Here is a 26,744-nt window from a genome sequence, read left to right on the forward strand (position 1 = left end):
TGAAAAACAGTGACATTGGTGAATTCAGACAGGATTGAAGAATAAATATATAAATAATCTCTATTTTCATACTGTTTTCTCAATTTCAAAATGTTTGGGATGGTTCTAGTTTAGCAGGTAATAGCTGTGTCTGTAGTTTGGTATTGTGTGTGTGTGTGTGTGTTTGTACCAGGGATTGAGCCCAGGGGCACTTAACCACTGAGCCACATCCCCAGCCCTTTTTAAGATTTTACTAAGAGACAGGGTCTCACTGAGTTGCTTAGCACCTCGCTAAGTTGCTGAGGCTGGCTTTGAACTCATGATTCTCCTGCCTTAGCATCCTGAACTTCTGGGATTACAGACATGTGCCAGGGCACCCACCTATAGTTTTGTATTCTATTTTCTTCATTTAGTTTTGAATGCTTTTCCTCATAATGACCATTTTTGGATGAATTTTAATGATTGCTCTACTATTCAATAATATGAACTACTACAATTTACTTAATTGTTCCCCCTGTTATTAGGTAGCTTATTTGGAGTTTAATGAATGTCCATTTTCCTATGTCTTTCACTAAAGCAGAATAGTAAAACAAAACAAAACCCCAAATTTTTCAGTTGCTATGTAAAAATGGTACCATATCTCATTTTAATATTCAATTATTTTATCATTTGCAAACAGTTTTCTTATATAAACTAAATACAGTTCTCAAATATTTTTTATATTATTCATATACTTGGCATATTCTTAAAATATTCTTTTAAAATAGTCTTAAGATATTCTTTAAAAACAACAAAGTTATGCTTCATCCCATGCTTCAATGACCAAGAATTTAAATTTGGTAGAATTCAAACTTATTTATGCTTTATAATAAGATGAATTTAAAAGAAAAAGTCTTGGGGCCTTAGTCATTATTCTAATTTGTATATAGTTTTACTCTCTTGTGTATTCAATAAATGATGACTTTGTACATGTATTGTGCCAGTAACTACTATTTTTTAAAAGATCCTAAAGAACTCTGGAGTTTGATATGGAAAGAGAAGCCATATAACAAAAACAGCAATAAATGCATTTGACTATAAAGGAACTGAATGAAAAAGTATGCAGAGACTGCCTAATATCTGTAGAGAGTGAGGATAAATACCATTGTCATTATTAATAAAGTTGTTCTTGAAATACAAGCAACCACAAACGTTAGCACAGATGTGGAGGAAAATTGCTGGTGGACTGTAAATTGGTGCAACCACTCTAGAAAACAGTATGGAGATTCTTCAGGAAACTTGGAATGGAACCATTTGACCCAATTATCCCACTCCTAAATTCATACTCAAAGAACTTAAAATCAGCATACTACAGTGATACAGCCACATCAATGTTTATAGCAGTTCAATTCACAACAGCTAGACTGTGGAGCCAACATAGGTACTCTTCAACAGATGAATGGAAAAAAAAATGTGATACACACACACACACACACACACACATACACACTGGAATATTAGTCAGCCATAAAGAAGAAGGAAATTATGGCATTTGCCAGTAAATAAGTGGAACTCTAGACTATCATGCTAAATAAGTCAATCCCTAAAAACCAAAGGCTGAATGTTTTGTCTTATTTGCAGATGCTAATTCACAATAGGGGTGGGGTGGGGGTTAGGGAAGAATAGAAGTACTTTGGATTAGACAAAGGGGAACAAAAGGAAGGGAGGGCATTGGGAATATGAAAGATACTAGAATGAATGGGACATCATTTTCCTATGTGCGTGCATGATTACCCGACCAACGTAATTCTGCATCGTGTACAACCAAAAGAATGAGAAGTTATTCATGTATGTAAAATATGTCACATACATTCTCCTACCACGTATAACTAGTTAGAACTAACTTTTTTTTTAAAAAGAAGACCTCATGAGAATGTCAAAAAATAATTTTTAAAAAAATTGCTCTTGAGTGCAGTGGTTGCCTTTGGGTATTTGATCTAACAGAAGATCTCTAGCATCATCAGCCCCAATTGGCCTGACCATGAATTCTAGCAGTTTCCTCTGCGTCTGTGGTCAGGACCTCTCCTCCCTCTCTCTCTCCCCCTCATTCTGTCCCTGTCTGTCTGCCTCTGCACTCACACAACCCTCACAAACTCTTGTCCCAAAGGGTGTGACCCTCGGTACGGATTTGGTAAGGCCTCTGGGTCAGCCTCAAGAAAATGGAAGCAGCAGAACCTGGAGGCTTCCTTTTGCTATCAACTACGGACCACAGGGTCCCTCACTGTGTTAATAAGCGAGCCACATTCACAAGTGGCATGGTCGGGGGCTTTGATTATCCTCAGCTTCCTCGCGAGCCCCACTTCCCTCCCCACTGGCTGGCTTCTGGTCCCCCCAGCCCTGGGAACGCCCCTTATGACCTCAGAGTCACATGAAGTTCGACATCATAAAGAGGGTGTCGCGTCTGACCTGCTGGGCCAGCACCATGCTGTAAAAACTAAGACCACAGACAGACGGTGTGGGGTTATGCCTTTGTCTTTCCCCAGATCTGCATGCAGAAAGCGGGGAGGAGTGGGTGCCTACAAGCCAATTTGAATGACCACACTGAAGTCGGCCCTGACCATGGAAGGCATGAGATCCAAGTCCGCAAAAGAGGGAAGTAGCCCACGGATGGGGTTTCTTAAGCCCAAGAGTCCAGATGATGGTGGTGAAATGTTGTAAAGTTCCTGAGTATTCAGGGGTATGGATTTACAGCCGAGGCGTTAGTTGACAAGCTAGGAGAGCGATTTATAGACTTCTAAAGTTTGGGTTTTTTTTTTCCCCCCCAAGGGAGATAAAAATGTGTCTTTCATTCCGCAGAGATGAAAGCGTGTATGACCCGTAGCTCTATTTTGAGAGATGTTTGTTCCCCACGAACACAAGCTTCGGTCTCAAAGCCTAGTGGTGCCACCTTTAACCCAGTGTTCCGGTCCCTTCCTTTTGACCAGATTGTTCAGAAGCCACTGGCTGGTTCTTAAGTAGCAGGGTTGGACCATGTGACCTGTAACTTCATTTCTTTCTCTTTGGTTTTCTAAATCTTTGCCAGTTGGTGGGTTTGTTGGAGTCTTGACGGTTTAATTATAAAATTAATTTATGTATTTGAACAAAAACTAATCATTAATTGATGTATTGGAAAAAAAAAAAGAACTAAATAGTTAAGATTTAAGTCCTACCCGCCTCTCTTCACTTGCCCTGAATCCCAGATTTTGAGAAGTCATCGCAGTTGGTGATTGTAAACCTCATCTTATTCCTGTGTTAGATATGCTTTAAAATAAAGCATCGCAGATAAAGTGGAGGACCCTATATCACCGTTTTTGATCCCATCCTCCCCCCAGAGGTAAACAGCAGCCTATATTTCTATGTATGTTTTAAAGCTTTTAGTACAAAGAGCACTAAAGCATTGTTCTCCAGGTTAAAACTCCTATTGTCAAGGGATTAAAAACAAAATGGAGTCACATTTACTCGTGACACAGAAAACAGGCGGCCACTGTTTATCAGACCCCTGACCGGGCAACAGCTGAAGCTCTGAACCCTGCTGCAGACCCCCCACTCCAAGCAAGCTGACCCTTAAAACACTGTTGACCCTGACCTTCTGCATGATGGACCTCCTCCCCCAGACTACAGAGACGGAGACCACACCCAATTCCTTTCTCACAAACAGCTTGACTAATCATGGTCTGGCAGGTAATGCAATCTCCAGTCCTCAGAAGGGTAAAGCTGGAAGTAGAGCTGCCATTTTGTAAAATCTTGGAGGCCATTTCCCCAATGTTGCCTCTCTGATAATCTGTTCTTTTGAAATTTCTATAATATGAAAGATTCTCAGTCTCTTTATACATATACCTACCTATCATCTATTTATCTATAATTTTTGGCTTTTGGCCTTTCTGTGATATAGAAAGGGGAAAGGCATCCGGTATTATCATTCACCCATTCTTAAAGACTATTTTTTTGTCTGCTCTAGAATTTATTCTGTTAAGATCCATCTTTGTTTCAGTTCCATTTTTTTAAAGATAGGTTTTTAAATTTTTTGTAGTTTTTTTAAAAATATAGTTGTTATTTTTCATCTAAGTTATTGGAATAGTGGGCAATCATACTTCTTAATTTTTCTTTGACATCCATTGCTTCTTGTGGCACTTGAGTAAAGTTTTGTAGTTTTATCTTTTTTGTCTTTGAACAGCTTAGTTGTAAGTCATTTTAATAATAATTAAAGTCATGTTTAGAGATGGCTCATAAAATTAATTTAAGTGCATTGACGTTTTGTTTGTTAATTTCCTCAACTAATATTTTTGGCATTTGTGTTCTTTTTTCTTTGCTCTTCTATTTGAAGTTGCCTAAATCCATCCTCTTGGCCCTCAACACCAGGGACAACACCATGGACATTTAGGGCGTTGGTTCCTTGGTGATATTATGGCTCTCACAGAGACAAAAAGTGGTCTGGTTTAGTGCCTGGTTGTAAAACCACAGGAGTGTCCTTTCACTAGGCAGGGCCTTCTTTCGGGGCTGAGACCTTCGTGCCAGTTGACATGAGTCACTGATGTGACTTCTTTACCAGAGCACTCATGGTCCCATTTGGTCCTACTTGCTTTGCGGGCACTGAGCTCCCACTGCTCTGCCATCTTTGGAGCCAGAACCAATAGCCACGGCTTAGCCCTGCTCACCATTCACATTTCTGTCCATCTTTTTACATCCATCTTTTATCAACTATGCTTCTGTCTTTCTTTTTCTTTCTTCCTATGAATTATTTTATTAAATAATAATAACAAAGTTTTTGGAAGATTTTAGTGGCAGGGAGGAACAGAAAACCATGAAATCTATCATCCTAATTAAAAGTAAAATATTTACTTCTTCAGAGCAATGAGAAGTTATGCTCCATTTGTGTACAATGTGTCAAAATGCATTCTCATGTCATGTATAACTAATTAGAACAAATTTTAAATTTTTACTTTTTAAAATAATTTCCCACATTTCCAAAATATCTTCATGTTCATTATGATCAGAATATCATATGATTTTGGAACAACGATAGTACAGCTTAGTATTTTCCTATTTGATTTTTTCTTTTTGTTTAAATGTTAAAGAATAGAATATACCTATATTATTATTATTATTATTATTATTATTATTATTATTATTATTACATATAGGAATCTTACACATTGCCCAGGCTGTTCTTAAATTCCTGAGCTCCAGTTATCCTCCAGCCTCTGCCTCCTAAGGAGCTGGGCCTACAGGGATGCACCACTACACCCAACTTGGAATATATCTTTTGATGAGTATATATCTATCCATTTATCAACAAATATTTGGTGAGGGCCTATGAAGTTCCAGGTACTGTGCTAGGTGGTAGCAGTTTAGTAGTGACTGAAACAAAGTTCCTGCACAGAGCTCACATTCTGCTAGGGAGAGATGGGTAATATGCAAATAGGCAAATATAAAATGATTAAGATGAAAAGAAGTCTTGGGAACAGAAGAATATGACAGAGGGTTCTGGTTCCAGGGAAGATGGAGTGAGTCCTTCACCCTGTTTCTCCACTTGATACAACTATAAATCCTGGACAGAGTACTTAGGTGACCAATAAACTGACATGGAAATGGTCCCGAGAGAACTGGGGAGGAATACCAGAGTTTGAAGTTCCACCCAATCAGAGAAAAGTTGACCATTTTTCTCCCTGGAATTGACTGGCATGGAATCAGAGGTATCCCAAATCCACAAGTAAGCACCAGGTGCGGGAAGCAGAACCCAGAAAAGTCTCTATTTTTGGTACTCTGCTATACTTGGAGCCACTATTCCTTCCTCGTTTGCCAGCCAAGAGGAAAAATAGCCAAGAGATATGAACCAAAATCAGATATTCTCAAAAGAAGGAAATATGAAATAAATATATTAAAAAGATGTTCAATTCAACTAAGTCACTTACAAAGAAGCAACAATGAGATCCATTTCCTTTTGGCAGGTGTGTGCTTAACAATGTATTAATAATAATAATAATACAATATTAACATTGTTATTATTGCATTAATAATATGTATCAATAATACAACAATAATAATGAATTATTAATAATTTTTTCAAATTTTTTATGAACATGTAATAATTATGTATATTTAAGGAGTCCTATTTTTTATTGCCTGCTCTTTCCAACTTGATAGATGCTCTTGGAAATCATACTCAATGCTAAGTAGGGTTTCCTGAAGAGATTTGGGTGTTGTGATGATGTGGTGTTTTAAAAATGTAGTTTTAAAATATAGAGTTTTAAGACCTGGAAGGGAAAAGTTAGCAATGACATCTGATCCTTATGGTTCATGACTCCCTCCACCTTCCACTTTTCTACATTTACAAGTTGTTGATTTTATAGTTGGAAAAACTGCCCACGGCCCTGCAGCTCCAGCTCTGCAGGCACGTGGGGACCTGTCAAGTGACACCTGCTTTCCTTTGGTTTCGGCCTGTAGGTATTTCCTCTGGCACACGTGTGCAACGACACGAATAAGATGACACTGATCAATCCCCAAGGAGTCAAGCTCAATATCTACAAGCAGAAAGTGGAGCAGGCCATTAAATCCTATGAAAAGTGAGTACTAGTCCCGACCGCTCTTCAGCCGACGCGGAATTTGTTTCAGCCTGTTTTTTCTCGCGTGCCCTTGTTCGGCTTGAGTTTTTGTTTGTTTTTAATCTGAAGCAGCTATTTAAAAATCATCCAACATTCATATAATAAGCAGCTATGTAGGGGCTTCTTATGTACCCGAATGTTCCCAAGAGTTCTCAAGAAACCATCTTCCCTTTCCAGCCTCGACAGAAGCCTCATGTTCCGTTAGCTTTTCCTCTTGGCCCAGTGAATTGGGTCATTTCCACATCTAACGTTCTGTAAAATGACTGTGGAAGATCACAGAGCCAGCCCTCCCTATCTGTGGGGGTCTGCCTTGGCTGATTCAATGACCCATGGATTGAAAATATGCAAAAGAAAAAAGTTGCATCTGCGCTGCACATGAATAGACTTGCTTTTCTTGTCATGACTCCTCAGACAATGCCCACAGAACAACTATTTACATGGCATTTACCCTGTGTTTGGCATTATAGGCAATTTAGAGATGATTTTAAGTGTACAGGAGACTGTGGATAGGCTCCGTGGACATACTGGGTATGTCTTTTTATGGAAGGGCTTGGGCATCCTTGGATTTGGTGTCTGGGAGTAGGCAGGAGGTCCTGGGACTAATCCCCATGGATACTGAGGGACAACTCTATACAAATAGATTATTATTTGAAACTTTCTGTACCTCCGGGCACGGTAGCACACGCCTACAATCCCAGCGGCTCAGGAGGCTGAAGCAAGAGGATCATGAGTTCAAAGCCAGCCTCAGCAACAGCGAGGCGCTAAGCACCTCAGTGAGACCCTGTCTCTAAATAAAATAAAAAATAGGGCTGGGATGTGGCTCAGTGGTTGAGTGCCCCTGAGTTCAATCCCTGGTACAAAAAAAAAACAAAAACAAAAACTTTTTGTATCAAGTTCAAGATGACCAAGCTGACTCAACAGTGCCATCTTCCACCCCAGCATAGAATTAATCCTTGATACACAGCTCTTAGACCTGGACTGTGCCCAGATTCTTCAGGCAAGACTGCTCTTCCTTCTGGAAGCTGGGCTCTTGTTTTTTTGTTTTTTATTTTTCTTTCTTTCTCTACTACATATGAGAAAAAATGAAATAAAAACACAAAAGTCAATGATGTAGCCAGGCCAGCATTTATTAATCTCTAGTCATTTTGTGGTGGGCCTACTATGTGTTCAAAATAAGTATAGGCACTCATTCATTGCTCGTGGGACTCCAAATTGGTGCAACCAGTCTGGAAAGCAGTATGGAGATTCCTCAGGAATCTAGGAATGGAACCATCATTTGACCCAGCTATCCCACTCCTAGGTTTATACCCAAAGGGCTTAAAATCAGCATACTACAGGGACACAGCCACATCGATGTTTGTAACAGTTTAATTCACAATAGCTAAACTATGGAACCAACTTAGGTGCCCTTCAATAGACGAATGGATAAAGAAAATGTGGTGTCTACACACAACAGAATGTTACTCAGCCACAAAGAAGAATGAAATTATGGCATTTGATGGTAAATGGGTGAAACTGGAGACTATCATGCCAGGTGAAATAAGCCAGACCCCAAAACCAAAGGCTGAATGCCCTCTCTGATATGTGGATGCTAACCCATAATAAGGGGGAAGGGAAAGGAGGTATAGAAGTTCATTGAATTAGACAAAGGGGAATGAAGGGAAGGGAGAAGGGATGGGGACTGGAGAGATAGTAGAATGAATCAGATATCACTTTACTACGTTTGTGTATGAACACACGACCAGTGAAACTCCACATCATGTTCAACCACAAGAATGGGAAGTCGTTCTGCGTGTGTATGATGTGTCAGAATGCACTCTACTGTCATGTATACCTAAAAAGAACAATTTTTTTAAAAGTCAGAAATAAAATAAATACCACTAAATTAATATATAAAAATGTATGTATCCCTTCACAGAAAATATAAATAATATACATAATTATTTTTTTTTTTTTTAAAAAAAGAAGAAAGTACAGAGCTTGACTCCTGCCTACAGGGAGTGCCAATCCATCCCACTAAGAGGCCTTGGCCTACCATGTCCGTCACAGGCCTCTCCAAGCCCCCTCCAACTGGAGCCTCTTCCATTGGGCCTCCCTTAAGAATCGAGGCCATGGCATGTGGGCTCCATCAGTGGCCTCCGTGGGCTCCTCAGCTCAGGTTGAGGGCATCTGTTCCAAAATGCTTAGGATCGCAAGTATTTCAGATTTGGGATTCTTTTTTCCAGATTTTGGATATTTCCCTATGTAACATGAGCTATCCTGGGGAGAAGACCCACGTGCAAATAAAATTCACTTAGGTTTCATAAACGCCATATATACACAGCTGGGAGGTAATTTTGAGCAATATTTAAAATTATTCTGTGCACAAGAGTTTAGTGGTTTGGATATTTTCCACTGTGGTGTCAGGTGGGGAAGGTGGGCAGGTTTTGGACTGGGGATGTTTGGATTAAGGAGGCACCTCAGCCTGCCCTCCACCTTTCTGTCACAGGTGGGACAGGCTATTCCAAGGCTCACCCTTCCCCATGGCTCTGATGCTTCCTTCGGGCATTTTCCGAAGGGCCTTCAGGAACTTAGCTCCTCTTCCTGCCTTGCTGCTGTCCCGCCCTGGGCCCCCCCATCCTTCTTGCCTCAGCACCCATAACCTCCTCGGAGGGGCCATTCCACAGGCCCTCTCTACTGCCCACCTGCATGTGGCCCTCAGGGGACTTACTGCTACTGCCCAGTCCTCAGGCTTGCTGACCACCTCCGCTCCTAACCCGGGGCTGTTAGCTCCAGAGCCAGGGGCTGGCCAACCTTGTTTCCCCCTTATCTGCTCCTCCTTGCAGGTGTTTGTATATTTGACCATTTAATTCAAATTTGATATAATTCCAGTTCAGTTGTTATAATTTTTCAAAGTCAAGTATTCCAAATGTAACATCATAATACCACTCAAATTCTAATGTTGTTTTCTTGTGTGATTCAGATATTTGTGTCCTATAATTACCAGTCTGTGCAAGCCTGGCGCCCGGCCACCAGCTGGAGCTTTGGGGTCAGACAGAGCCTGTAGGTTTCCCTCAGAGCCCTGATGCTCATGCCGGGCAAGTGTATGACATTCGTGAGCCTCAGATTCCTTATTTACAAGAGAACTCATCTCACAGGGCTCTCACAAGCCGATGTAAATCATATCTAAAGAGCAATTAATGTGAATTACTTCCCCCTTTCCTTCCCCGACTCTGGTGATCATAAAGTAACCATGAATGCATGCACTGTCCTTGTCACAAGGCTCTTCCCACTGGGCTCACATTTTCCCCAAGGCTTCAAGAAGGACAGGGACGCCCCATTCCCGAGCAAAAATGTGCTTCTTTCTTAAAAGCAAAACCCCCCAGATGTACAGATGTGGTAATGATTCATCCCGTTTCCTACTTCTGAGTGAAAAACCTTTCAGTCACTGCAAGTTCAACATCTCCGCTCCGAAAATCCAAAATCCAGAATGCTCCAAAATCTAAAAAGTCTTAAGTGCCCATATGATGCCCAAAATGGAAAATCTCACACCTGGTCTCATATGAAAGATCAGAGCCAAAATGCAGGAACACTAAAATATTCTGTCAGGTTACTTTCAGGTTGTATGTATAAGGTGTATATGAAATATAAATGAATTCTTGCTTAGGTGATGTGCTCTCGAAAAAACCTCTCCTAAAGGGTTGAATTAAAATTCGGGACATGCGCTAGCTAATCGGATCCACATTCACCAATGGTGTCTGCAAGTTTCCAAGCCTGGCCCTTCTTTGGAACCTGGGAACAATGGACATGGAGTTATTTCTGGTCACTTCATAGGTGATCAGAAATCTCTCACTTCAGCCTCTCAGTGCCAAGGACAAGTAATGGTATCCTTGTTTTATTGACGAGAAAACATCTTCAAAAGTTCTGCCCCGTGGGCTCAGCCAGCAGCACAGGGATGGATATGGAGCTCCCAGCCCAGGCCCGTGCTGGGCGGGAGCCCTTGTCCACTCCCCATCCCCACCACACTGAGCCCACTTTCAAGTGGAGATTTAAGAGGGGGTTGAACATTTCTTTTAAATAAGAGCACAACAAAATGCATACTATAAATCTTTTCCATAAGTCTCGGGAGCCTTGATTATTGTTACAGGAACCACGTGATTAAAGAAACCCAATTTCCAAATTGACCCCAAAGAACCAGAATACTTCGGTGGGACAGAAGCACAGAGTGGGCACATTCCCTCCTCCTCTCTCGCTATCACTTACAGAGCACCTACTTACAGAGCACAACATAGAATCCTGTCCCACGTGATTCTGTGCTGTGCTCAGCTACCTCAGGGAGTCCCCACCGCTACCCCAGGAGTTCTAACTGTTGCTGTCCCCATTTGACAAAGAAGTTGGGCACTGCCCAGAGCCACATGACCAGGAAGAGGAGATGCTAAGTGAACTCTGTCCCAGGTTATGCCCACCCCCAAACTCTTTTGCCCTGTCCCCCTCTTTTGCCCTCCAGATGGGCAAGCAGGGCAAGAGAGCTCTGCCTGAGGTGTGTTCTCAGAACCCTGCTCCATAGGTGCTGGCTCCTGTGGCTAGAAGAGTAACACTTCCAGTGGCATTCCCCCACCTCCTTATGTTGAAGATTTTTTTTTTTTTTTCGTGGAATCCAGACTCTCCTCACGGTCAGGGTTCTATGCCCTGCAGCCCACAAAGCCTGCTTTGGGGGTAATAACATAAGGACACAGAGCTGGGTGAGACCCTTGGAATGAAGCATCACTGATTAGTAACAAGGAGACCAGCTGGAACTACCCGACGGGAACACCACTGGCTGCAACCTCCTCCTTTGCTCTTGGGTTGACAGTTCCTCTCTGAAGACACCATCGGTGATGGGCTTTGGTCTCAGCATGTGGACGTGAATGAGCCGTGTGCTGTGGGTCCCCGTCAGTGGCCTCACCCAGAGCACAGGGGGTCAAGCTAACCTGTGTCCCCATCCTTACTTACAACCCTTTTGCTCTGAAATTCCAAGTGGAAGAATCTACAGAGGCAAGATGAGGCACAGTCATTTTTCCTTAGGATGTTTGGAAACTTGTTAATGCAGACATGATGAGGACCAGTTTGTTTGCACTTACTCTGATTAAGCTGAGCCGAGCCATTCTTTAATATTTGGTGGGATCGCCGCAGAGCCTGGAGGCTTCTGCACCAGTGCAGAGGGAGGGAGACTCTCAACGCCCAGTTTTTTTAAGATGACGTTGGCAGAGTCCAGAGTGATGGGGCTGGGCTTGGGGTCCCCACGCAGTGCCCTTTAGATCCTGGGGCCAGACTTTTGCCGTGAAATGTATTATTGCTTCTAAATTGTTGTTGTTGTTTTTTAAACAGGCGCTTGAATAAAATCGTTTGGCAAGCATTATCTCAAGAGGAAAAACAAAAGTAAGCCCTTCTATTCCCTCCTCACTTAAAAAAAAAAATTTCAACGAAATTCGGGTCAGTAAAAATCCATAATTTTGAAGTGTATAATTCAGTGGTATAGAGAGAATTCAAAATGTTGGGCAAACTACCACCTCTTTAGGTGCAGAATCTTTTTATCACTGCAGACAGTGAAACCTGGTATCCATGAAGCAATGGCTGCCCACGACCCCTTCCCCAGCCCCTGGTATGCACTAGTCTGCTCTCTGTCCCTACGAATCTGCCTCTTTGGATGAATCATCAGAAAGGAATCATACAGCAGGAGACATGGTGTCTGCTTATTTTACTTAGTTAATGTGGAAACGTGATGTTTTTCAAAGCTCATCCAAGCTGTAGCATGCATCAGGGACTGAATACACACACGTATTGAAAACACACACACACACACACACACACACACACACACACACACAGCTCTGTTTGCCTGTCCATTCTTCCATAAGTGGGAGTTTGGGTTGTTAGCACTTTCTGGCTATTATGAATAATGTCATAAATAACATTATGAATGTCCTTGTGTAGACGTCCCTATGGGAACATGTTTTCATTTCTCTTGAGGATATGGCCAGGAGCGGACTTGCTGCTCACGTGGCACTTCTATGCTTAACATTTTGAGGAGCCTCTAAGCTGTTGCCCCCAGGGACTGCTCCATGTTGTACCCCCACCAGCAGCCTACAGGCATGTCCCACCAGCACTGGCCGCTTTCCTTGAAACAAAAACAAAAACATTTAAAGTCATCCTAGTGGGTTTTATGTGTGACCATGTGGCTCTAACAGACATTTCTAATGACCAATGATCCTGAATGTCTTTTTACATTCTTGTCCATCTGCATATTTTTGGTAATGTCCACACAAGTCCATTACCCGTTCTTAAGCCAGGTCATATTTTGGTGGTTGAGGTGTGAGTCTTCTAGATGTTAAGCACTTATCAGAAGTAGGATTTTCCCATATTTTCTCCCACTCAGTAGTTTGTATTTTCATGTTCATCTTAAACCCTTTTCCCGCCTATATCCCTTGTGGGCGGTGGGAATGGGGTTGCCCTTGGTGGATTGGGCTGGCTGAGAAACAAAAGCTAAGGGAAATAAAAAACAGCGGAAAAACCACAGAACACAGAAAGTAGTTTCAAAGCGGGTGCAGGACGGGCAAGCTGATCAGAGGGATCAAGCTTCTACACCAAGATGGAGCCCGTGTCTGCCTTATTTATATCAGGAGACATCAAAGAGATTCTATAGAATGTTCTTCCAAAAAAAAAAAGGTTAAAGGTGGGCTGTTCAGTTCTAGTGGGTTACGCCCATCTCTGGAGCTACTATGAGGAACCTCCCTAGCAGAGTGGAGGGAAAGGTCATGTGCATTGGCAATCTATTGCACGGGAGAGCCATGGAAAGTTCCCAATGCCAGGCTCCGTCTTCCTGGCTGCCTTGCCAAGAGAAGGTCCTCATATACTCACGGACGGCTTCCCGCACCTCTTTATGTCCAAAAGCTTTTAATCATTTGAAATCCAACTGATCTATTTTTCTTCTGTTGTTGTTTATGCTTTTGCTGTCTTACCTGAGAATCCACTGCCGGATCCGAGGTCATGAAGAGACCCCACTGTTTTCTTGTGTATGGTTCTAGCTCTCACATTAGGTCATCAGCCCATTTTTAGTGCAGTTTTGTAGATGGAGTGAGGCAGGGACCTGACTTCACTCTCCTACTGTGGCTATCCAGTTTTCCCAGTGCTCTTTAAGAGCCTTCTTTCCTCCCTGAATGGTCTTGGTATCCTTGTCAAAATTCAATTAGCCATGAACATTTGAGTTTATTTCTGGACTCTATTCCATGCCATTGGTCAATATGTCTGATTTTATGCCATTAGGGCATAAAGCATAAAACATAACAGTAGGGCACTGTTTTGATTTCTGTAACTTTGCAGCACACTTTGAAATTGGAAAATATGAGCGCTTCAACTTTATTTTCTCTTTTGAAGTTGTTTTGACTATTCAGGGGCCCTCAAAAGTCCATATGAGTTTGATGATTGGACTTTTTATTTCTGGAAAAAAAGTAAAGCCATTGGAATTTTGATAAGGATTACTTGAATCTGTAATCAATTTGCTTGGGGAGTCTTGGGAAGTATTGAGATCTGAACAATATTAGGGCTTTTAACCCATGGATACAGGATGTCTCTTCATTTATTTAGGTCTGTAATTTTCCCTTAGCAATGTTTTGTAGTTCTCAGTGTGTAAGACTTTCATCTTTGTTATTTTGTTCATTTGGATTCCATTGTAAATGGGATCATTTTCTTAGTTTTTGGTTGTTCGTTGCTGGTGTACAGAAACACAACCAATATTTGTGGTTTGACCTTTCACCTTGCAACTTTGCTGAATTTATTAGTCTCCATGTTTTGCAGGTGCAGGATTCTATAGGATTCTCTGTAAATGGGAACATGCCATGTACACATAGAGTTTTGCTTCTTCTTTTTCAATTTAGAGGACTCTCTTTCTCTTATCTAATTGATTTGGCTAGAATCCTGTGCAGCATTAAGTAGCCATGAAAGGGGACATTCTCATATTGCTCCTGAGTTCAGTCTTCTTTCACCACTGAGTGTAAAGTTTTTGTTTTTGCACTGAGGATTGAACCCAGGGCCACTTAACCACTAAGCCACATCCCCACCCCTTTTTATATCTTATTTAATAGAGACATAGTCTCACTAAGTTGCTTAGGGCCCCTCACTAAGTTGCTAAGGCTGGCTTTGAACTTTTGATCCTCCTGCCTCAGCCTCCCAAAGCACAGGGATTCCAGGTGTGTGCCACCTCACCTGGTGAATGTAATGTTTTATTATGTTTAGGAAATTTCCTTTCATTTCTGCTTTGCTGACAGTTTTTTTTTTTTTTTTTTTTTTTTTTTTAAAGAGAGAGTGACAGGAGGGAGAGAGAGAGAGAGAGAGAGAGTTTTTAATATTTATTTTTTAGTTCTCGGCGGACACAACATCTTTGTTGGTATGTGGTGCTGAGGATCGAACCCGGGTCGCACGCATGGCAGGCGAGCGCGCTACCGCTTGAGCCACATCCCCAGCCCGTTGCTGACAGTTTTTATCATGAATGTGGTGTTTAATTTTAAGTGCTTTTTCTGCAGCTACAGAGAGGATTGGTATTTTACCCCTTGCCTATTGATGGGATGTAGTAAAGTAATTGGTTTTCTTAGGTTGAACCACCCTTGCATTCCTGGAACACATCCCACGTGGTCCTGGTGTGTACTCCTTTGACTGCTTTGTTGGGTTTGATTGGCTAGTGTTTTGTTAAGGAAATTATATTATAGTGTTTCTACATGCATAAAGGAAAATGGTCTGAAGTTGTCTTTGGCATCGTTGCCTCAATTTGTGATCAGGGTTAATTCTATGGCGACTGACAAGTGTTCCCTCTTTTCTATTCTCTTGAAAAGTCTAAGTAGGGCTGGTGTTCATTTTTCTTCATATTTTCATGTTCTTCATATTTTCTTCATTTTTCTTCGTATGTTTGATAGACCTTTCCCACGAAGCCATCTGGTCTGGACTTCCCTTTCTTGTGGGTGAGGAGGAGGAGGGTTGATTCCTCATTCAATGTTTCTAACTATTATAAGCTATTGAAATTATCTGTTTCTTCTTGGGTCAGTTTTGGTCATCTGTATATCTAGGTGATTTGTCCATTTATCTGATTTTTTGGTGTATAACCATTCATAGTCTACAATCCTTCTAATTTTTGTAACTTTTATGTCTGTTGTCTAACTGTATCTGTATATGTGTGTCTGCTCTACTCTTCCTGTTTCTTTCTTCTGCTGACTTTAGGTTTGGTTTTCTCTTTTTCTGGGACCTTAAGGTATAATGTTAGGCTGTTTATTTGAGATCTGTTATTTTTTTTAATGCAGTATTTACAGCCAAAATTTTCCTTCTGAGCACAGTATAGCATAAGTTTTGGTATATTGTGTGTTAATTTTTATTCATCTCAAAGTATTTTCTAATTTCTCAAGTGATTTCCTCTTTGACCTGTTGTTCTTTGTGATATTTAATTTTTATGTATTTGCCAAATTTTCAGCTCTCTCTTTGCTATTATTTCTAGTTCTATTCCATTGTGATACTTTTGTGATTTTGATCTTGTTTTGCTTTGTTTTGGTACTGGGGACTAAACACAGGGGTGCTTTCCATGGAGCCACACCCCCAGCCCTTTTTATTTTTTTTTGAGACAGGATCTTCCTAAATTGCTTAGGGCGCCTTGCTAAGTTGCTAAAGCTAGCTTCAAACCTGCAATCCTCCTGCCTCAAGCCTCCTAAATTTCTGGGATTTCAGGCATGCACCACCATACCTGGCCTGATTTTGATCTTTTAAAGCATTTTGAGAATAGTCATGGATTGATACATGGTATGCCCTTGGAGAATATTAAAAGTGTACTTCAGAATATATGTTCTGCTGTTACTGTATGAGGTATTCTGTATATGTCTGTTGTATAACTGATTTATACTGTTTTATAATCTATAATTTCCTTTTTGATCTTCTGTCTAGATGTTCTATCCATTACTAGAAAGAGTCTCCAGCTATTTTTGTACAAACTGTCTGTCTCCCTTTAATTCAGTCAAGATTTGCTTTACTTATTTGTGGGCTCTATTAATGGTTGTATGATATGTTTATAATTTGTAGATCTTCTTGATTTAATATTTTTATCAATATCAAATATTATCCTTTGCCTGTTGTAACAGTTTACGACTTTAAATTTCTATTGTCTAGTAACGGTTTAGTCACTCTGGGCCACTCCTGATTATTGTTTACACAGAATATCATTTTCTATCCTTTTACTTTCAACCCATTTGTGTCTTTGGTTCTAAAGGGAGTTTCCTTTAGTCAGCATTCGGTTGGGTCATTTTTTTTTAAATTCTGCCAATCTTTGTCTCTTAATTGGGGAGTTTAATCCATCACATTTAAAGTGTTTACTAATAAAGGAGGACTTCTGTGCTATTTCTTTATGTGTGGATGTATCATTTATTGTGCTCCAATATTTATATTTTTCTGGTCTACTATTTTGATCGCTATTCATTTCTTTTTCTGTGTACTTTTTAGTTTTTCTTAGTAGTTCCCTTGGGGATCACAGTTAACACTAAACATTCATAATCCTCGAGTGTGAGTCAATATCTAATTAGTTTCAATAGCAGACATTCACTCTCTTCCTCTGTCACTTCATGCCCTCTCTTTCTCTAGTTATTTCCACAGATTACCTCTTGTATATTGTGTATCCATTAACATAGAGTTATAATTATTATTGTGTTATTGTCTTTTAAATAATATACAAAACTTAAAGAGTTATATACCAAAATACAACGATACTAGCTTTTATATTTATATGTCATTATTTTTACCAGGCATGTTTATTTTTTTATATGGCTTAGTATCCTTTTATTTCAGCATGAAATGTTCTTTTTAGCGTTCTTGTAGAGAAAGTCTATTAACAACAAACTCCCCTAGCTTTTGTTTATCTGTGAATGTCTCAGTTCTGTCTTCATTTTTGCAGGATGGTGTTGTTTGATATATAATTCCTGGATTTTCTTTCAGTACATTAAATAGATCATCCTGTTACCTTCTGGCTATTACAGATGATGATGAGAAATAAAATGTTAATATTCTTGAGGATTCTTTATTTATGACAAGTCACTTTTTCTTGTTTCTTTAAGGATTCTGTTTTTGGGAACTAGAGGTATAGCTCAGTGGTACAGCGCTTGGTTTGGTCCCCAGCACCAAAAAAAGAAAAAAAAAAAGTTATTTTCTTTGTCTTTGTCTCTCTGTATTTATACCCCTTAAAATTTGCTGAACTTTTTAGGTTGTGTAAATTTATATCTTTCATCCAATTTGGGAAGCTATCAACCAATGTATATTCAAGTGTCTTATTCCTTCCCCTTTTGTCACTTTTTGGAACAAGGTTCCTTGGACTCTGTTCATATTTCTTAATTTCTTTATTCTTGCTGCTTCTCAAGCTTGGTTATCACAATCTTCCCGTAAGTTCACTGATTCTTTTGCCTACTTAAATCTGCTATTGAATGGATTTTTTATTTCAGCTATTACTTTTCAGCTTCACTATTTCTATTTACCTCCTCTTATATTTTCTGTTCTCTTGTTGTTCAGACACCATTCTCTTGATTTCTTTGAGTTCTCTTCTCATGGTTTATTTCATCTCTTTGAGCACATTTAAGACAGTTAAGTTAAAATCTTTGATAAGTAAAGCAAACATCAACCTTTTTATCAGGTTTTTGTTTTATTATGAATAGGACATAAGAATTCTTGTTTCTTGATAAAATTTTTAGTTAACAATTGAACATTTTGGATATTGTAATGTGATACCTCTGGAATTCAGAATCTGCCTCGTTGCTTAATGAAATGATCTGGTTGTCTAGTAAGTGTTTTTCCAAACAAGTTTTACAAAAATCACATTCCTTGTCACGTGTGTTTCAGAGAAGTCTCTGTTCCGTTTTCTCTGTGTTCAGCCAGTGACTGGGCAGAGATTTCCTGAAACACCAGCCTCTTTCTTCATCAAGCATTCACTCCTCTGGATGCTACAGGTATTCAACTAGATTCACGAGTTTCAAAATGGTTGATTCTGAGTTACAGCTGGTTCACTAGTTTTGGTAGAGAGCCTAGATCTTGATTTTTCTTATTCTGCCATCCTCCACAAGCTCACTTCACTTCTCACTTTCTAAAGCAAGGCGTTAAGTGAGTTCTGTGCTTGCTGCCCCCTGATACTTGTCATTTCCTTATTTAACCTTCATAATTCATAGATTATCTGGTTTTACCTTCCCTGAAGGCTGCCTGTGGGCCTGCAGAATGAAAGCAGGATCAGGTGAGGGTCTGCCCTGAGGAGTTTCGCGCCTTGTCAGAGTCACACTGGGTGGATAGACAGTGACTCAAGACCGAAGAAAACAGAGACATTCAGAGTTCTGGAAATTGGTGTTGAGAATGGATTGAAATGTCAGGCAGAAAGATCCCTTCAGCCTGACCCAGGACTGTAGAAAGGGAGGTAGGAGAGATGTGTAGATCCTATTCGGCCACGACCTCACTGAGCACCAGATGTGTGTCAGGCCTTCCAGGAAGCACCTCACTCCCATTGTGTCATGTCACTCCTGTGACACCTGTATGTGAGGGGTATCAGCCCCAACTTTAGCAGAGGGGAGGGGTGCAGCCATCTGTGTTGGAAGATGCCCTTCAGACAATTCTGAATTGAGATAAAGCTTAAGAATCCCTGGTGCAGGGAAATTAAGTCATGTTCCCAAAGTCGCCCGGCTGATAGCTAACGGTATCCGGATTCTCTCCCAGGCCTGCCTTGCCCTACAGCTCTAAATAGTTCATTAAAGAAGCCCTTCTTCTAGCACCATTTCAAAACCCAGGTTTTTATATACTGTATTCACATATGCCGAGGTTCTCTGTCTTGGTTTGTGAAAACTGACAGATTTGTTTGATCTCTCTTCATTTCACACATGCTATTCCCTCTGCCTAGAATGTCCCCTCCCACACTGTCTGGGTGACAGGCTCTTTGTACTGTCACTTCATCAGAGTCTTCCTGATCACCCTAGCTCACTCTCATCCTGACGCACTCTTTCTCTCCCCCTCTCAATATTTCTTTATTTCTTTCTTACCATTTGTCATGATCTATAATTACATATCTTCTGTATTTCCTTGCTTATTATAGTCTCTTCCCATCAGTAAATTGTTGGGTTTTTAAAAAAATTTTATGTTTTTTATTAGTGCATTATAATTACGCAGAATATCAGGGTTCACTGTGAATATTCATGTGTGCACATAACATACTTTTCCCCATTTCATCTCTCCACTTCATTCCTCAGTACTTCTCCTTCTCCTCCATTTCACCTTCCCCCTGATCCCCTTCCTCTACTCTACCGGTCTCCCTTCTATTTAAAAATATTATAATTATACATAAAAGTGGGGTTCATTATGCACATAGCATAATTTGGATGATTTCATTTCCCATTACCTCCCCTCCCTCCCCAGACTCTGAACGTCGTAGGGCCTGGTTTAGCTATTTATTCATCAGAGAAATACCTCATGTCTATCAACACGCTCTGCCCGGCACAGCACAGGCCTGCAGTAAATACTTACTGAATAAATTAATGAATGAAGTCTGTATGCAGGATATTTACCAGATATGGAAATTTTAAGTATTTTCACCATATAACTTTTTCATGCCTTTAAAAGTTTTGACAGTTAAATTCCTTTATCTAAAGTTAGGAAATAATATTTTTTTTCCTCCTTTAAAAACTACCTGATACATTAATGTGTCACTTGACACCAGGGATATATTCTGAGAAAAGCAGCAGTAGATGTTTTTACCATTGATGAAACACTGTAGCACCTGCTTACACAAATGAAGATGATGAACGTCCCTAGTTGATGTAATCTTATGGGACCATGATATGTTCCCATCAACGGTACATGAGTCTCCATTACCCCACCTCCTTGCCAGCTCTTGTTATTTTCAGTCTGATTTCACTTTTATAGTGACCATCCTTGTGGGTGCGAGGTGACATCTCATTGTGGTTGCACTTTTATTTCACTAATGATTCGACATGTCAAATATCTTCTCATATGCCTTTGGGCCATTTGTGTATCTTCTTTGGAGAAATGTCTATTCAAGTCCCTTGCCCACTTCTAAAATTGGGTTGAGTTATAGTTTATTATATACTCTGGATATTAACCAAGTCTTGGGTACATGATTTACCTACATTTTACCCCATTCTGTAGGTTGCTGTTTCACTCTGTTGATACACAGCTGTTAATGACTTAAAATTTATTAAAGTTTACTGATGTTCTTTTCTGTGGAACGCTTCTAGTAAAATGTTCAGTTCCATTGTATTCTTCAGTTCAGAATTTTCAATTTGTTCTTTATTTTTAAAGTCTCTTTTTGTTCACATATCGCTTTTCTGATTTACTTTGTCTGCTTTCTCTGTTAGCTCATGAAGCATCGGTAGGATATTTTTACAATTCTTTGTCAGGTATCTCCATTTCTTTAGTCATGGTTTCTGGAGATTTATTTATTCTTTTGATTGGACCATGTTTCCCTGTATATTTGCATGCCTTGTGATCTTTAGTTGACATTAGAGTACTCGGAAAATAATTTAAAAGACACCTCTCTTAGTTTTTATAGGCTGGCTTCTTAGAGGGGAAGGTCTTTCCCAGCCATCCTAGCTGAAGATCCTGAGGGTCTCCCAAACCCTTTCTGGAGATTTGTATTTTCTGGTCTTGTGTGTATAATTTCCCAATTAAAGAAGTTTGCTCCTATTTTTTCCTCAGGATTTTGTGATCTGTGATCTCTTGCTCCCCATGATGCGTGTCACAAGTACTGCTGTGTCTCTGATGCTGTGGCAGATTCCAACCTGGCATCTGAAACATGCCACCACCGTTACCTTCAGCCCTCCACGTTAAACAGGACAGAAACTAGTTCTCTAGACAGAACCCCAGAAGACAAGAACTTTGGATGCACATTCCACTCTCCCTTCCCAGGGAGAAGGCAGAATTTGGGAGAATTCTTCCAGTTATTCTGCACTGTTTGGGGATAATGCAATGAATTTTCTGTCCCACTTAGATAAGACACCTCTGGGCTTTGTACTTGTTTGAGATGCTGTGACCAATTTGGTCTGTACATTGTTAAGTCAGTGTCTCTGTGTGGCAATAAGGGCTCCAGGCTTCTTATTCTACCATCTTACTGATATCAGTCTAATTTAGAGTTTTAATAAGAATTTTGTGTTGTCTGCCGGAGAGAAGTTTAGTTTGCAGACTTGAGTCCTGTAGCTGAGTTTAGACTGCACTCCCCCAACATCTGCCATCTAAAGGGATAAGGTAAGAGAGTGGGGATTAAGAAATGTCTTTCTCCCTACCCCTCTTCCGTCAGGAGCATCTGACTCAGAAGCTTCAGCGACTAGAAATAGATACCAGGAGCAAGGCCATACTCCATGCTAGCTTTACCCAGAGACCCACAGCTCAAAAAATGTGTCTTCTGTTCTTTGTCTATCAAACAGCCTAGCCAGAAAGTTGAGGCATATTTAGGCTTACATGGAAGAACAAAGATTAAAAGAGCTAGAATGAGCTAGCAGAGTTACTGCACTGTAGCAAATATTTGGGTTTTGTTTGGCTTTGCCTTGTTTTGTTTTCCAGAGTCACTGCTATGCCTGGTTGGGTGAAATCTCCTTGAATCTCATATTTGGTTCTAACAAATGTTAGGCCTAGGGAGAATAGAATAGGCTCCAATCTTCTGGGAAATGTTACTGAAAAAATTCATGTCTATCAAACTTCTTTAAAACGAGGTGATGGGCAAAAGCACCTCCAGTGATTCACGGAGGTGGTTGTTTCAACCTATGCCAGCTACCAAAGTCCTAATAGACGGGAGGGCACGGCTGTGACTCTGTCATCTGAAATCTGAGAGTTGACTGAGGAAACCATCTTATCCTATTTTTCTCTATTATAGTCATTTTCTTTTCCTTTTGTTTCTTTTTTTGGCTTTTAGGTTAGATGCAAACAAACCAATACGATACTTGGAAAACAAGACGGCTTTAAACAAGGCATTGGAACGGTTGAATTGGCCCATTTCATTGAAAGAACTGTCAATGCTGGAGAATGAGATCCTGGCTGGAAAAATGTATATCCAGCAGGCCATGGAGCTGCAGGGGGCGGCCAAGAAGAGCTGCATAAGCAAGTCACTGGTTGAGGTGGGTGCCGCAAGCTCTCCAGATGGCCTCCTCCCTGCCCGTCCCATGTCAGGGGCCTCCCATGTTGGCCCTCCCTCTCTCTCCCACCCTCCACCATACCAACTTCTCAGAGAGTCGGAGCCAGTCCAGCTAAGATCTCACTACCTTTTAATCATAAAGGAAATGTCATTTGACTTTAATGTGGTCTTATGTTTTAAGACAGCACATCTTTTAATTTGAAAACCCAAACTAAATGGAAGTATAATGTAATGATTAAAATCCTGGACTCTGCCAGGTGCGGTGGTGCACACCTGTCATCCCAGTGGCTCAGGATGCTGAGGCAAGAGGATCACAAGTCACCGTCAGCCTCAGCAACTTAGTGAGGCACTAAGCAATTCAGTGAGATCTTGTCTCTAAATGACATGCAATAAGGTTGGGGATGTGGCTCAGTAGTCGAGTGCCCCAAGATGAATCCCTGGTATCAAAAAAAAGTGAGACAAAGGCCCACCATCAAATTTACCACCTAATCTTTGTGTGTTCTTGGCTAGTCACTGTGTCTTTTTAAACTTTAGTTTTCTTATCTATAAAAATAGGAGTAGTAATACAAGCCACATAGGGTCATTATGAGGATAAAATGAGCATGTCAAGTACTCAGTACTGAAAGCCCCACATAAGTGTTAGCAATTACTATTATTATTGCTATTAGAATAAATCTAAAAAAGGAAAAATAGTTTCTAATCCAACTGCTGTCTGAGTACCACTTTGGAGCATTTCCTTTTATCTTTTTTCCTCCTCAAAAATGTGTTTTTATGTAGATTGAGCTAGAATATCTACAATCATTTTATATGTTGCTTCTACTTAAGCCTAACTTCATAAGTTTTCTTTTTTTTAAATGCTAAATCTTCAGATGGGCATGTTTGGTGTTCCGTCATATCTCCACGGCGTGTTTACACCCTGATGTATTTAACTCTTCACTGAACGTTGGCCGTTGGGGTTGTTTCCAGTGTTCCACTCTCTCTCATGTTTTTATGCCTCCTGGGTTTTGCATAGTTGGGTTATTTTGTTAGGTTACATTCTAGGCGAGGGATTCCCGAGTGAAGGGCATGAACACTTTTCTGACTGTGTTTGGGTCTATGGACACGGAAAAAAATCCATCTAACATCTTACTGAACCCTAGATAATTTTTTGGTATTCCCCCTACAATAGTCTGAAATTCATTCCCAAAGAGCTCACCTTTGGGCTTCATCCTCTCAGTTTCAGCCTTTGCCAGGTGAAGCGGGTTTTCCTGAGTTCGACTTCTGTGTTTGCTGTCTTGGGTCTTTTGTTTTGTCTGTTAGTTTTTCTTTCATTTTACTTTTTTTCCCTGTGCAAATCACAATCTCCCCTCCAGTATAAAAAGCTGTCTCTTCTGCGTAGACCTCTAAGATTTTATCATAGATCATTATGTGTCCATCAATGTTATTCTGAGAAAGTGACTCCCTTAAAGAATTACTCAGTGTTTCCTTGAAAGGCACCATGGGATGCCTCCAGATATTTCTGTTCCTATGGGCCTTGCTCATCTCAGGGCCCCAGAGACACCTAAGGGAATTACCCGCCTCTCCTCAAAATATGCTCTTCACTCACGTATCCCCTGGTCTGTTTGCTCTTTTTTTGTGTGGGGGTTACCAGTGATTGAACTCAGGGCCACTCAACCACTGAGCTGCATCCCCAGCCCTCTTTTGAACTTTATTTGGAGACAGGGTCTCACTGAGTTGCTTAGTGCCTCGCTTTGGCTGAGGCTGGCTTTGAACTTGTGGTCCTCCTGCCTCAGCCTCCCTAGCCGCTGAGATGATAGGCGTGGGCCGCCGTGCCCAACTTTGTTAGTTCTTTCATTTACTCACTAAAATATTAATGAGTGCCTGCAAGGTTCGAAGCACTATTCCAGGTACCTAGGGCACAGAGAACACAACATACTAAATCCACAGTAATGGACAGACCATTACTGGTCCACTGCTGAACTGTGAAGACACCACGACCTAACAAAAATTTTTCTAGCATTATTCTTTTATCTCTGCTTTCTATTAGATATTCAAATAGGAAGTGTTATAAATGGAGTTTTTTTTTTTTTTAAAAAAAAGCCTCCTCTGACTCAGAACAAAGATAGTGTGTTCTACTGAACTTGTTTAGAATTCGGGCCGTCCAAAGCTCAATGTTTACAGGATGTGAATTCATCAAATTAGTTTTTCTGTTTCTGCATTCCCTTTCCACAATGTGGGAATCAAAGCAATTTCCATACACCCTGCCTTCAAAAATATTTGTTAAAAAAAAGTGGTTATTCCCTGCCGTGGATAAGATTCCATGCATGGCCCAGGTGAACCCAGGCCAAGGAGCCTGTTTTATTCTCTCCCTCCTTGGGGTCTCCCGAGTGATACTGTGTATTACTTACAAAATACACTGGAGATGTGGGCCAGCCCAGTCGAGGAGACGTATTAGCATACAGCATCACTGCCATGAGGGCTGAGCCCTTGTCTGGCCCAATTTGCAGCTGTACCCGTCGCACCAAGAGTAGCCTCAGTAGGCACCAGCAAGGGTATGGAAGGAGCCAAACCCAAGCCCTTGAGCGTTGTGAGTGCGACAGCAGAGGCAGATGGGAACACCACCAGTTCTGACTGGGAGTCGAGGGAAGCTTCCAGGGTGAAGGTCATCCAGTCTGTTCTGGAAAGCTCTGTAGGCCTTGGGGGTTGGGGTGTAGAAGATGTTCTGAGTGAAAGGAACAGCCTGTGCAAAGCAGGTGGGGGGTAGGGAAGAAGATGGGACGTTCACCTGGAGAAAAGATAGGAAAGGGAAGATGGCGGCGGGGGCTTGGAATTGTCTGTGAGGATCAGAGACTTGTGCCTAGGAATGGATCCCCAGGCAGGGGTTTTCAGCAGATGGAAGACTCCGACAGATTCGCGTCTCCAGGAGGTTACTTTGGCAGTGAGAAGAGGCCCAGTGTAGAGGGAAGAGACCAAAACCATGTACCACGCTCCCAGTGGAGGTGTTGAGTCCTTGAGCCAAGGGGGAGCAGTGGAAGGGACAGGTAAAGAACCACGCATCTCTGGAAAGCCAGAAGTGTCAGGTGAGCCAGAGGTGAAGCCCAGGGTGTCCAGGAAGGTGTCTGTCCTGGACACTGGAGGACAGTCACTGTTAACCACTTCCTCACTAAGGCCATTGTTCCCCGGGAAGCCCATGTCCTCACCTCGTCCTTCTGTCACCCTTACCTCGTTTTTGTTGACTTTCCAGCACATTTCACTACCCAGCGTCAGGGACACACTTGTCTGTGGTCTTTCTTCTCCACTAGGATGAGCGCGAGGCCGGGTGTTCAGGTCCTCCCTCCCAGAGCCTGAGCCCGCGGGAGGCACTACCCAGGCACTCGGGGGGATTTCAGGAAGTCAAAGAAGGACAAACCGAGAGGAAGAGGCACAAGGAGGAGGGGAGATGATTAGGAACGGGATATTCTTCTTGGTCCTGTTGATTCTTAGGTGTCGACAGGGCATCCAGGTGGGAAGGCCAATGGCAGAACTCTGGGAGCTCCCAAGAGAGGCCCGAGCTGCGGATTAGCTTGAAATCCTCTGAGGTGCGAGAGAGGAAGAGGAGACAGTTGGGAGGGACCAAGACAGAAAAGCTAGAGGAGCAGAGAGCTGCGGTGTGATCCCGCTGAGGACCTGGCTGGGAGTCGGGTGTGGGGGGTCAGACAGACTTGAGCCAGTCTCTGCCCTGCCACCTTCTGGTCATGTGACTTAATCCCTGTCCACCTCGAGGCTTCCTCGTATGTGAAATAGGAAATTCTAAGTCCCAACCTGAAAGATGGCTATTCGACAAACCACATCCTGAGCTTAGGACCGCGTTAAGCACCAACAGGAAATGCATTCTGCATATACACGCCATGATGGCCGTTTCCATTATGCAAGTTGGTATTGAGGGACTGTGGAAAAGCCATCCCGAACGGTGTCTCAAAGCCATTCAGTTTGTCCAGAGGAAGCTCACACACGATGCTGGCCAGAAGAACGTCAGG

The 26,744-nt window shown here is 41.4% G+C and overlaps 1 protein-coding gene across 3 annotated transcripts in view; it reads left to right on the forward strand.

Moving 5' to 3' along the window:
- The window catches only part of Vwa3b (von Willebrand factor A domain containing 3B), a 176,867-nt gene that overhangs the window by 119,057 nt on the left and 31,066 nt on the right, over positions 1 to 26,744 (forward strand). For 2 of the 3 annotated variants that reach the window (XM_078028505.1, XM_040270772.2), the window contains exons 20-22: positions 6,442 to 6,560; positions 11,946 to 11,996; positions 22,531 to 22,732. In XM_078028505.1, coding sequence (XP_077884631.1) covers positions 6,442 to 6,560; positions 11,946 to 11,996; positions 22,531 to 22,732 — 372 coding nt within the window. Of the gene's footprint in view, positions 1 to 2,501; positions 3,667 to 6,441; positions 6,561 to 11,945; positions 11,997 to 22,530; positions 22,733 to 26,744 lie in introns of those variants that run through there. The other variant, XM_078028506.1, reaches the window with a different exon arrangement.

The sequence above is a fragment of the Ictidomys tridecemlineatus genome, chromosome 12, assembly GCF_052094955.1.
Source record: "Ictidomys tridecemlineatus isolate mIctTri1 chromosome 12, mIctTri1.hap1, whole genome shotgun sequence".
In the NCBI taxonomy this organism is placed as follows: domain Eukaryota; kingdom Metazoa; phylum Chordata; class Mammalia; order Rodentia; family Sciuridae; genus Ictidomys; species Ictidomys tridecemlineatus.